Source organism: Physeter macrocephalus, chromosome 8 (assembly GCF_002837175.3).
Source record: "Physeter macrocephalus isolate SW-GA chromosome 8, ASM283717v5, whole genome shotgun sequence".
Taxonomy (NCBI): domain Eukaryota; kingdom Metazoa; phylum Chordata; class Mammalia; order Artiodactyla; family Physeteridae; genus Physeter; species Physeter macrocephalus.
In genome coordinates this window covers 150,989,974-151,000,577 of record NC_041221.1, presented here as the reverse complement: position 1 = coordinate 151,000,577, position 10,604 = coordinate 150,989,974, and the positions used below count along the sequence as shown (strand labels likewise).

Here is a 10,604-nt window from a genome sequence, read left to right as displayed (position 1 = left end):
GGTTCCACAATACAGTGTAACCTGGAAGTAGTGATTTCACTATATATGGACCAACTAGGAAATCTCCGGGGGCACTGAATGCTGTACTTTTTCTTTCTTACATCTAATGTGCCCACTTGCAATTTCTTAACCCAAGTTCTGAACTTGCCAGAAAATAAGCGTTGGGTTTCCAACATACCAGCACTTCCCGTATTATTCAGATGGAAACCATCTTTCATCTTCAAAGGGTAAAATCAACGTAACAATGACTTTTTGAACTAATCAGAATGAGTATCCACCCAGGCTCCATTTCTCCTTTTCTATTTGTGGAGGTCTCCCTTGTAAGAATGATTTCTAAGGCCTATTGACTCGGGCCAGTTTCCTCCTGTCTTTGTTTCCATTGCTTGTAAGTTGAAACAATATTTCCTAATTCTTTATGATTTCAAACAACTTACCCATAAGTAGTCTCATTTCATCCCCAAATCAACTTTATGGTGAATGGACTATTCAATCTTATTTTACAGATGAAGAAATTGAGGTTCAGAGAGGTGAGACAAGGTCTCACAGAGATTTTTGAAATATTTGTATCTCCTGACAGCCACCATGGTCTTCTTTCTACTTTGTATTAGTTTCTGTCTTTCATGACTCAAAATATTCATTCATTCATTCATTCATTTATTCATTGACTCAACAAGAACGTGTTATCTACTGGAAGCAATGGGCCAGCTGGAGGGGGTGCATATACAGGTCTCTTGTCTTGGAGGAGTGTTCTGTTAGAGAAGTTGCTGTTCGTTGCTCAACTAACAGCCTTTCCTTTTCCTAATAGAACTCTACTACTTTTTCAGGAAACGAGCATACTGCGTCCCTTGATCTCAGAGACCCCAAGTCCCTACCCCAGGCTCAGGGGATGTCCCTGATTTGTCTAAACTAGTCATAGACATCTCATAGGTTGGATTTGAGAACTGGCTGGTAGCCTTGTTCTGGATAATAAGTTATAAGAGGAAGACTGCTTAGAAGGTCTTCCTTTCCCCAATGAAATTCAGGGAACAATGGTGTGAGAACGCTTTGACTCTCATTTCCCCTTCCCAAAGACGAACCTGACGTTCAGAAGTACGTCAACCCTACTGTGACTATGTTGTGACAAATGAATAAGAGAGAACAGAAAGAAAAGAGCCTGGGTCCTTGATAATTTTGAATCTGTGGCTTGCCTACATCCAGTTTTTTTGTTATGAGAGGAAAAAACAAACCCTTTATGTTTAGGCTTCTGTGAATTGGATTCTCTGTTGCTCACATTTGAATGAATTCCTAAGTGATTCAGCTGCCTATTTTGGTGACAAACATACAAATTCTTATTTGTGTTAGAGTTCTTAGTCATTGCTGCTTCACCCCAACCAGTTCTGAGGGGCTGTGCCCCATTCATAGCCCTCATCGCTCAAATTGCAAATGGAATGATTGTATTCTGCACAGTGGGGTCTTTCTTCTCATGATCCTAGAGTGCCAACCACAGACCTGCCAGTGAACTACAACCTAAGGCCTGCCATGGGAAATGAGAAATGGAGGAACTTGAGTTCTCTTTCAGGGCTGTGGAATTTATAATGGAGAGAATGAGTCAACCAACTCAGAGAGCTGAATTGAGGGTCGCAGAGAGCGCTTGGGTCTGGGGTGTATGATGTGGACCAGGAACAAGCTGAAGTCATGAGGAAACTGGTCATGGGGAGAGGTTCAGAGTTGAGCAGAAAGAGACACCTGAGAGAAGAGCGGAGCAAGTGATGCCTTGGAGGTTCCTGATGGGGTAGGCTTTCCAGACCATGAGTGCCCTTGTCAGGAGTCCCCTCTTCCCTGAGGTAATATGAGTGACCCTCTGTACTTGTCCTCAAAGAAGCTCTAGCTAATATACTAGACAACAAAAGCTATATTGTGAGTTAAATTTTTAACATTTCCTATCTCTCTTTCCTTGCATAAATAGTGTAAAAGACAATACTTCTTTACAGGTTTGTGGTTGGGAATATATGTGAACAATGCAGTACTTAGCACATAGCTGCAGTTTAGTGAATGTTAATTCCTTTCCATTTTCCTAATAACTAGGGCTGTATGGGGTAGAATGGACTACTTGGAAGAAAGTATGCAAGCAGACGCTTGACCACATGTATCAGGCTTTGAAAGGATGGTAAATTAGTGATCTTTCGCTTGCCTTTCTTTTCCAAGATTCAAGTTTTAATAATGTAATAAACACCTGAAAAGCTGAAATTCATCAGTTAGTCTGAAATGCCTTGCGGCTATCACCACTGAAATGTATAGGCTCCTCCCCCTGCCTGAAATTCTTTCTACCTCTCCCCAATCCTCTCCAATGTCCTCTAGGTCTAGACTTAGAAAGTGTCCTTGACTCTTTTCTTCCACCTTTAACACTGGGCTAGGAATCTTTTCCTAACACTCCCATAGTGTTCCATCCTTTCCCTGTCTCATCTTATCAAAATGTGCTTTATTGTCTGTTATCTTGCTTGTCTCTCACTAGGAAACACTAGCCATTGAGCTTATTGAGGACAAGAATGGCTGGTGTAACACTGCAGCCTGGCACAGTACAAGAACTCAAGATATCGTTCAGAGGCTGACAGTATTTTATTGTTAAGACCGGATAGTAAACATTTTGGCTGTGTGGACCATACAGTATCTGTTGCATTTACTCAACTCTGCTACTGCAGTGTGAAAGCAGCCATAGACAAGAAGTAAACAAATGGGCATGGCTGTGTTGCCATAAAACTTTATTCATAAAAATGGATAATGGGCCATAGTTTGCTGACCCCTGCAATAATGATGAAGAAATGAAGAAATAAAAATGAATGAGTGGGATTATATTTAACCAGAGAGGAATTACTGGGTACCACAAAGAGCCCTTTATCAGAAAACTTGGATTCTATTTTCTTTCTATTACTTAAAAGACTTTTATCCTCTGTGGCCTTATCTTTAGAATGGGACCTGATAATAGCACCTCTGCCTAAAGATGAACCTATCAGGTCCTTAAGGGTAAAATCCATGTCTTATTTGTCTTTACTCCCAGATCCCAGAGCCTAGCAGAGTTTCCACATGCCTAGGGTATAATAGGTGGCAGATACTAGCTGGGGTGAAGTATGTGTTTGGTGAGGCACGTAGTTGGACCAGATAATAGTGTAAACTCTTAAGACTGGGAAAACTTTAGTCATCCAGCCAAATTACCACTATGTAGAGGTCCTTCTAGGTTTAGACTTGGGGTCTTTTGATTCCAAATGACAAAAGACTCAACACAAATTGCTGAAGCCCTAAAGGGAATTTACTGGCACATTGATGTGCCTTGATTCAGGGGCTCAAACCATGGTTTCTCTATGTCTCCACTTGCCTTCTGCCTGATTGGTTCTCTTATCAGGCAGCCTTCACCCATTGGCTGTATGATGACTAACATTGGCTTCAGGCTCATGACCTCACAGTTCAAAGACCAGCGGAAAACAGGGAGAGTCCCTATTTCTCAAAAGCTCTAGTAAATGTGACAAGACTGTGTATCCTTGGCTTTGTTTGGGTCACCTGTCCATCCTTGAGCCAATCACCACAAATAAAATCAACGCCAACTGCACTTTGTTGACCGAGAAAGAGGGAGAACAGGTTCTCCGGAGGCAGACTCCATACATAGAAAAAGAAGGTGGCAAACACATGGACTATCTAGGACTGCTATCGCCCCTCTCCGAAGAAGAGTATGCTTTAATACAATGATACAAATTAACTATCCAATATTAGGATGTTTGTGAATTCCCTGAAGCGTGTCCACTGATCCCATTTTAGGAAGAGAAGACAATGAAGCTTAGTCTCTTTTTTCCAGTGTGTGACCCCTTCCAGATGCCAAATTACTATTAGCATTTTCATTTCTAAAATAAAGGTATATGTACTTCTTTAATAATAAACTTTATGTATTTTAGAACAGCCTTAGATTTATAGAAAAATTGTGATGATAATACAGAGTTCCCATATAACCAATACCTAGTTTTCCTTATTGTTAACATCTTCCATTAGTGTGGTGTACTTGTTACAATTAGTGAATGAACATTGATACTTATTATTAACCAAAGTCCAAAAGTTTCCTTAGTTTTTACCTAATGGCCTTTTTGTCTTCCAGGATCCCATTCAGGATACCACATTGCATTTAGTTACCATGTCTCCATAGGCTCCTCTTAGCTGTAAGTTTTTCAGAACTTTCTTATTTTTGATGACCTTGAAGTTTTGAGAAACACTTGCCAGATACTTTGTAGAACGCCCCTCAGTTGGGCTGTGTCTGATGTTTTTCTCATAACTAGACTTAGGTTGTGGGTTCTTGGGAGGAGACTGCAGAGGTAAAGTGCCATTTACCTCACATCTTGCATACTATCAACATGACTTGTCTCTGTTGATGCTGATCTTGATTGCCTGCCTGAGGCAGTGTTTGTCAGGGTTCTCCACTGTAAAGTTAGTCTTTTTTTCTCCCTCTCCATACTGTATTTTTTTGGAAGAAGATCACTGTGTCCAGCCCACACATGAGGAAGGGAGTTTTGTTTCACCTCCTTGAAGAGGGAGTATCTACATAAATTACTTGGAATTCTTCTGTGAAGATTTGTCTCTTCTCCCCCACATATGTATTGATTCAATTATTATATCCGTATGGACTCATAGATATCTTATCTACTTTGGGTTATAATCCAGTACTACTTTATTTATTTTGTTGTTAAGATTGTGCTAGCTCCGGTCATTAGGAACTCTTTCAGTTGTCTCCTTTGTCCCTTTAACAGCTTTAAATTGTAGATCTTCCCCCCCCGCGCCCCCCAGCACTTCCCTACTTCCTAGCACTGCAAGATGCTCCAGACAAATCTTAAATATTTCCTGCCTCAGTCCTAGAATCAGCCATTTTCCCAAGGAGCTGTAGTTCCTTTTGTTGGAGAGTAGTGTTGGAAACTAAGATCTGAGTGCTAGGTATGCTCAGTATGTCCATTTAAAAAAATAAATGTATTGTAAATAACAAATAAATTCTTGTAAATTATTTAAAATAATCTAGTTATTTTTAAAAGCTTCTTACTAAAAATATAGTGAATTCCTTTCCTACTCCTTTCCATAAAATTTGAACTCCTTGGGTTTTTCTTCAGTTTTTTACATCCATATTACCAATAATGGGCTTCTGCTGGTATTGTTTGATCAGTTTGGACATTCAGTATTGACCTCCTGTAATGGCAAATAGGGTTTGACTCTAGTGCCACCACCCTACTTTCTGTCTGCCCATCTTCCCAAGGAAGTCATATTACAATTTTGTGTTAAACCAGTAGCCAGAGTTTCTATTATTATGATATAACCATGATTTTCCCCTGTGAGTTTTGAAAGCATTCCTGCATTATTTTCTAGCTTGGCTATTTAGAAGACCAATGCAATTCTGATTCTAAATCCTTTCAATGCAATATGTTTTTGTTTGTTTTCCCTCTGGAGCTTTTTAATATCTTCTCCTTATGTCTAATATTCTTATATTTCATGATAATATACTATTTTTGTGGGGATCTTTTTATTCATGAAGTTTAGCCTTTGATTGGCCCTCCCAATCTGGAGACTCATGTTTTCTAGTCATGAGAATTTAGAAAAATATTTCTTTAATAATTTCCTCCTCTCAATTTTCTGTTTTAATATTCTGAAACACCTCTAGCTATTAGACTTCATAGATAGGTTATATTTTCTAGAAAATTTCCTTAACTTTATTTTTCAAATCTTCCATAAAATTTGGGGGTAAGTATAATCTTTTACATTTCTAGGAGCTCTTTCTTTTTTCTCTGATTTTTCTTTTTTATAGTTCCTCTGTTTCTTTTTTTCTTGGAAGATACTAGTTTGGGGTTTTTTTGTTTGTTTTTTATTTGTTTGCTTGTTTTATTCTGCTCTCTCTGTTGTCTTTACATCTTTTTCATACAGAAGACTTTCCTGAAATGTCTGGAGATTCTCGATTGTCTATTCATATCTTAAAGTGACACCCTAAAAACTGATTAGCAGTGCTGCATGCATGACTGAGACTCATGCACTGGTGACTTTATTGAAGGGGGATTGGGTGATATTGTTGGGGGGCACCCAAATATCAGTATCTTTGAGTGTTTTATTTGGGCCATCAGTTTATTGAGAGATTAAATCACCCAGTTTCCTGGGAATAGGGTAGGAAAAGGATTCACAGTTTAGTGAACATACAGTGGAAAGACTTTCTTTGAATCCCTCTATTTTCATCCCTTCCCCCCTGTTTTCTGGGTTCTCTGATTCCAGAGCCTCACCCAAGATTTGTGTTTTCACTAATCCTTCAGTGTGAGAAATTTGAAGGTTTAAGGCTCATTTGGCTGGTGACAATCAAATGAAATTTTAAAAAAAAATCTAGAACATCTGTGCATCCTTAAATTCCCTCTCTGGGGCTAGGTAGGAGTTGGCCACTGGTATGCTTGGTCTCATGGTGCAATGCCATAAGAGTCACAGATCAAAGGAGGGTGTAGTGATTAAGATCACGGACTTTGGGATCAATCAGAAAGTCTTGGTTTAAGTTCTGTTTCTACAATATTTTTGCTGTGATGTCATTTACTTAGCTCCCTGAAGCTTCAGTTGCCTCATCTGTTAAAATAGAAAAAAAATTTCTATTTCTTAGGGTTGTGAGAATTCAATAATACAGCTATATCATGTAACAGAGTGCCTGGCATATAATTAAGCATTCAATAACTAATGATGATGAGATAAATCTGTTTTAGAAAACACATCTGGTTGGTGAGCATTGATTTGATTCCTCCTCTAAATGATTCTGTGGTTCTGGATATATTGTTGAATCCATAGAGTGCAGAAGGGCCATAAATATCATCTAGTTCAAGCCCTGAAATCTAGTTCATGAATTGTCTTGTGTGCTCCTCCCCATTAAGTGGTTTCACTATCAAGTGGTAGAACTGGGCCCAGACCTTGAGCTTGTTTGTTACCTGAGCCTGTCTGGTAACTATCACCATATGCTTCCTCTAGTGAACCTCTTTCCTTGCCCAGTAAACTCTAATGGTGTTTTTGGCTTATGTGATAGTTGATGGCAGCCCTACTTTTATTTCTCTATTATCAAGGGGTACAGGGGCTGGGTGAGGGAGAACCCGGAATGGGAGCAGAGCCAAATTCCCATCTAACTTGCCTTTGGCTCACATGAGGAGTCTGTGTGTAAACCACTGCCAGAGGGCAGAGTTAATTGCATTTTATGGTAAGCTGCATGGTAGCCAGGAGGACCATGGCTGATGCACAGTTTACGAGTGCACATACACACAAGCATAGATGCTCATGTACATGTAGGAAATCCCCCTATATGAGTGGACAGCGGAGTACATGCACGCCCACACCATCACTCCACATGTTTGCACACACACTAATGGCCCGGAGAAAAGTGCTCAGCACATTTTATCATACATCCCAGATTGAGGAAGGCCATTCAGGAGGGGGAAAGGGAAGATTATGAGGCAAAAAGAGAAATGAAACCTAAAGGTCCCGCCCTGTCAGCATTAACCGGAGTATAAGAAATGGAATTTGGACAGACAGACAGACTCCTGGGGCCTGACAACAACCAAAATGTCCAAAGGGCCTCTGATTCTCTGGCTGATGATTGAGCTCGGGCGGCTTTATCTGAGTAAGTGTTCTCAGACCTTCCATCCAGGAGTCCCTGGAGGCTTGGCACCTCCCGGATTTCCATGGCTGATCTATAAAGGTGCCGCCCATTTCACTCCTGCATCCACTCAGCTTCTCTTGTTTGGAAGGTCTCTCCCTTTCTTTGTGACACAGGTTTTATCTTGAGAGTGGTTTGGGAGTTTTAGGGTAGGGGTATTTATGTTCGTACCAGGAATGGTAATTTAAGAAGAGACACAGAGATAAGGGGTCAGATAACATGGGGAAAAGAAATGTCCTTTGCAGGTTTTACTAGCACAGTTAGAGCCAGGGGAATTTGTTCTGCTAAGACCCCTTATTATAATCCTTATTTTTCTCTTTATTTTTAGAAGTTTTTGTTTGCTTCTTGGTTTGTTTTATTTTGCTGGGGGTCAGGCATCCAGGTGAGGTTTACCTTTTCTGCATATTGTTTCCAGGTTTCGGATGATGCAAATGTACACACACTAGGTGTGGACCAGTATAGACTTTCACATCCTGCTGCTATACAGGTGGAATGCTCTGGGCTGAGCTGAAGTTGCATCTTGGTCATTAACTTTTGACACTGGAAACTATGGCCCTTCCATGGAAGAAATGAGGGACCTGGAAAAGAACAGTTTTAACAATCCATGATTCTAGAACTAGACGATATCTAATGTCCCTTGCAGTTTTAACAGTTCATAGTTTCTGCACATGAATCTTTCAAATGTGCTGCGTGAGAAAACACCTACATTCCACGAAAAACAAGCCTTTGTCATACTGTTCTTTGTGCCTTTCTTTCTTCTAGAACTCCATACATCCTCAGGTCTCCACCTAAGTCAAGCTTTTCCTAACTACCCATAGCCTCCAAACTGGTTTAAGTGTTTCTGCTGTGAGTTCCTGTCCTCCCTGGAGTCCCACCATTAGAGAACTTGTCACCCTGTAGTAGTTGCTCATTTAACTGTCTCTCTCCCCAGATACCCTGTGGGAGTTAGTGGAATGAAAGCAGTTCCTGTCCCTTTTTTTATCATTGTTTTTGCCTGGTCTTTACCTTGTCCCGGGACCTGGAGGTGTGGAGGGTTTGGTGATGCTGAAAGTTGCTCTGGCCACCTTTCCGGCTATTGGCTGGACACTGACTGAGTGGGCTTTTCCAACCCTACTTGAAGAAGGTGGCACCTGGTGGATGATCTGTTTGTTTTTCATTTGTGCCTTTTCTAAAATGACCATTTTAGAAGGCAGTGACTGCTTAGACTCATTGGTGATCAGAACTGAATGTGCTCTTAAAAGATGCCAGATCAAACCCTTCACTCTGTAGATGATGAAATTGAGACCCAGACTGGGGAAAGGCCTTGTTTAAGGTCACCAGCTAGAGAAGGAACCAAGCTGGCACCAGAACCTAGGTTGTACCCACCATCCTGGGTAATACCCCAAAAGAGAAATTGATTTAATACCAATGATTCCTTTGCTTCAGATAATTTTGCAGCTGGAAAGAAACAGTTTCTTATCCTATCTCTAAAATCAGAAATGCTTGGTTATTTGTACTAATAATTTATTAATTTCATGTGGCATTTAATACTCCATCTCTTGTGAACTTGAGAACTATTTCTGAGGCGAGCATTATCTTCCCCTTTTGCCTTATGAGAATAATGAGGTCAGGATTAGTGTGGCTTTCCTCCAAAGAACACAAAAGCAGTAACTGGCAGAATGAGACTCTCAATGTAAACCTGATGGGTGTTTTCCTGCCACACCTGCTTCCCTTTTTTTTTTTTTTTTTTTTTTTTTCTTTTTTGAGAGTACGCGAGCCTCTCACTATTGTGGCCTTTCCCCTTGCGGAGCACAGGCTCCGGGCGCGCAGGCTCAGCGGCCATGGCTCACGGGCCCAGCCGCTCCACGGCACGTGGGATCCTCCCGGACCGGGGCACGAACCCGTGTCCCCTGCATCGGCAGGCGGACTCTCAACCACTGCGCCACCAGGGAAGCCCAAGAAAAAATGTTATAAAGTTAAATCCCTTTTGACTTCTGCCCTCAACCCTAGTCCCTTTCCTCTGATCATGGAGCTGCTGACACAATGAGTTGGGTGTATGTTCCACCAGCCACTTTTCTCTACGTTTACTTTCATATGTCTGTGCCCACAAAAACTCTAAACTGGTTTATTTATTTTTTAAAATGGTTTTGTATTTTATGTGTCATTTTGAAATTTCTCCTTTTCATACGTTGATAAGGCTTGGAGTTTTCATGCCAATGGATATAAATCTGTCTAATTCTATTAATCCTGTACATTGTGGTTCCACGGAAGGACTGTGCCATAGGTTTGCCACTCCCCATATACACACTGTTTATTTCATTCACACACATATGACACTGCAGTAAACATTTGCAAATAGGCTTCCTTGTGCACCTGTGCTTTTCTAGAGCAAATAACAAACCATGAAATTGCCCAGGCTTAGCTAGGTCACTTGCATGTTGAGTATTAACCAAAACTGCCAAATTTCCCCAGAGTGTGGCCGTACCAATTCACACCCCATTTCACTCCAGTTTACTCCAGTAGGCTAAGTCATTTCCCAGCTCCCAGTCTAGCCAACACTGCATATCATCAGCATTCTAATTTTTTGCCAGTCTAATAGTTGAAATTTACTGATCACTCATATTTCCTTATCTATGAATTGCCTGTTTTGTCTTTTGCCAGTTTTTCTTTTTTTTTTTTAACATTTTTATTGGAGTATACTTGCTTTACAATGGTGTGTTAGTTTCTGCTTTATAACAAAGTGAATCAGTAATACATATACATATATCCCCATATCTCTTCCCTCTTGCTTCTCCCTCCCTCCCACCCTCCCTATCCCACCCCTCTAGGTGGTCACAAAGCACCAAGCTGATCTCCCTGTGCTATGCGGCTGCTTCCCACTAGCTATCTATTTTACATTTGGTAGTGTATATATGTCCATGCCACTCTCTCACTTCGTCACAGCTTACCCTTCCCCCTC

At 40.8% G+C, this 10,604-nt stretch overlaps 1 protein-coding gene across 1 annotated transcript in view; it reads left to right on the top strand.

Moving 5' to 3' along the window:
- Positions 1–7,572: 7,572 nt before the first annotated feature.
- The window catches only part of TIMD4 (T cell immunoglobulin and mucin domain containing 4), a 35,858-nt gene continuing 32,826 nt past the window's right edge, over positions 7,573–10,604 (top strand). The window contains exon 1 of the mRNA XM_024117203.1: positions 7,573–7,630. Coding sequence (XP_023972971.1) covers positions 7,573–7,630 — 58 coding nt within the window. The remainder of the gene's footprint in view (positions 7,631–10,604) is intronic.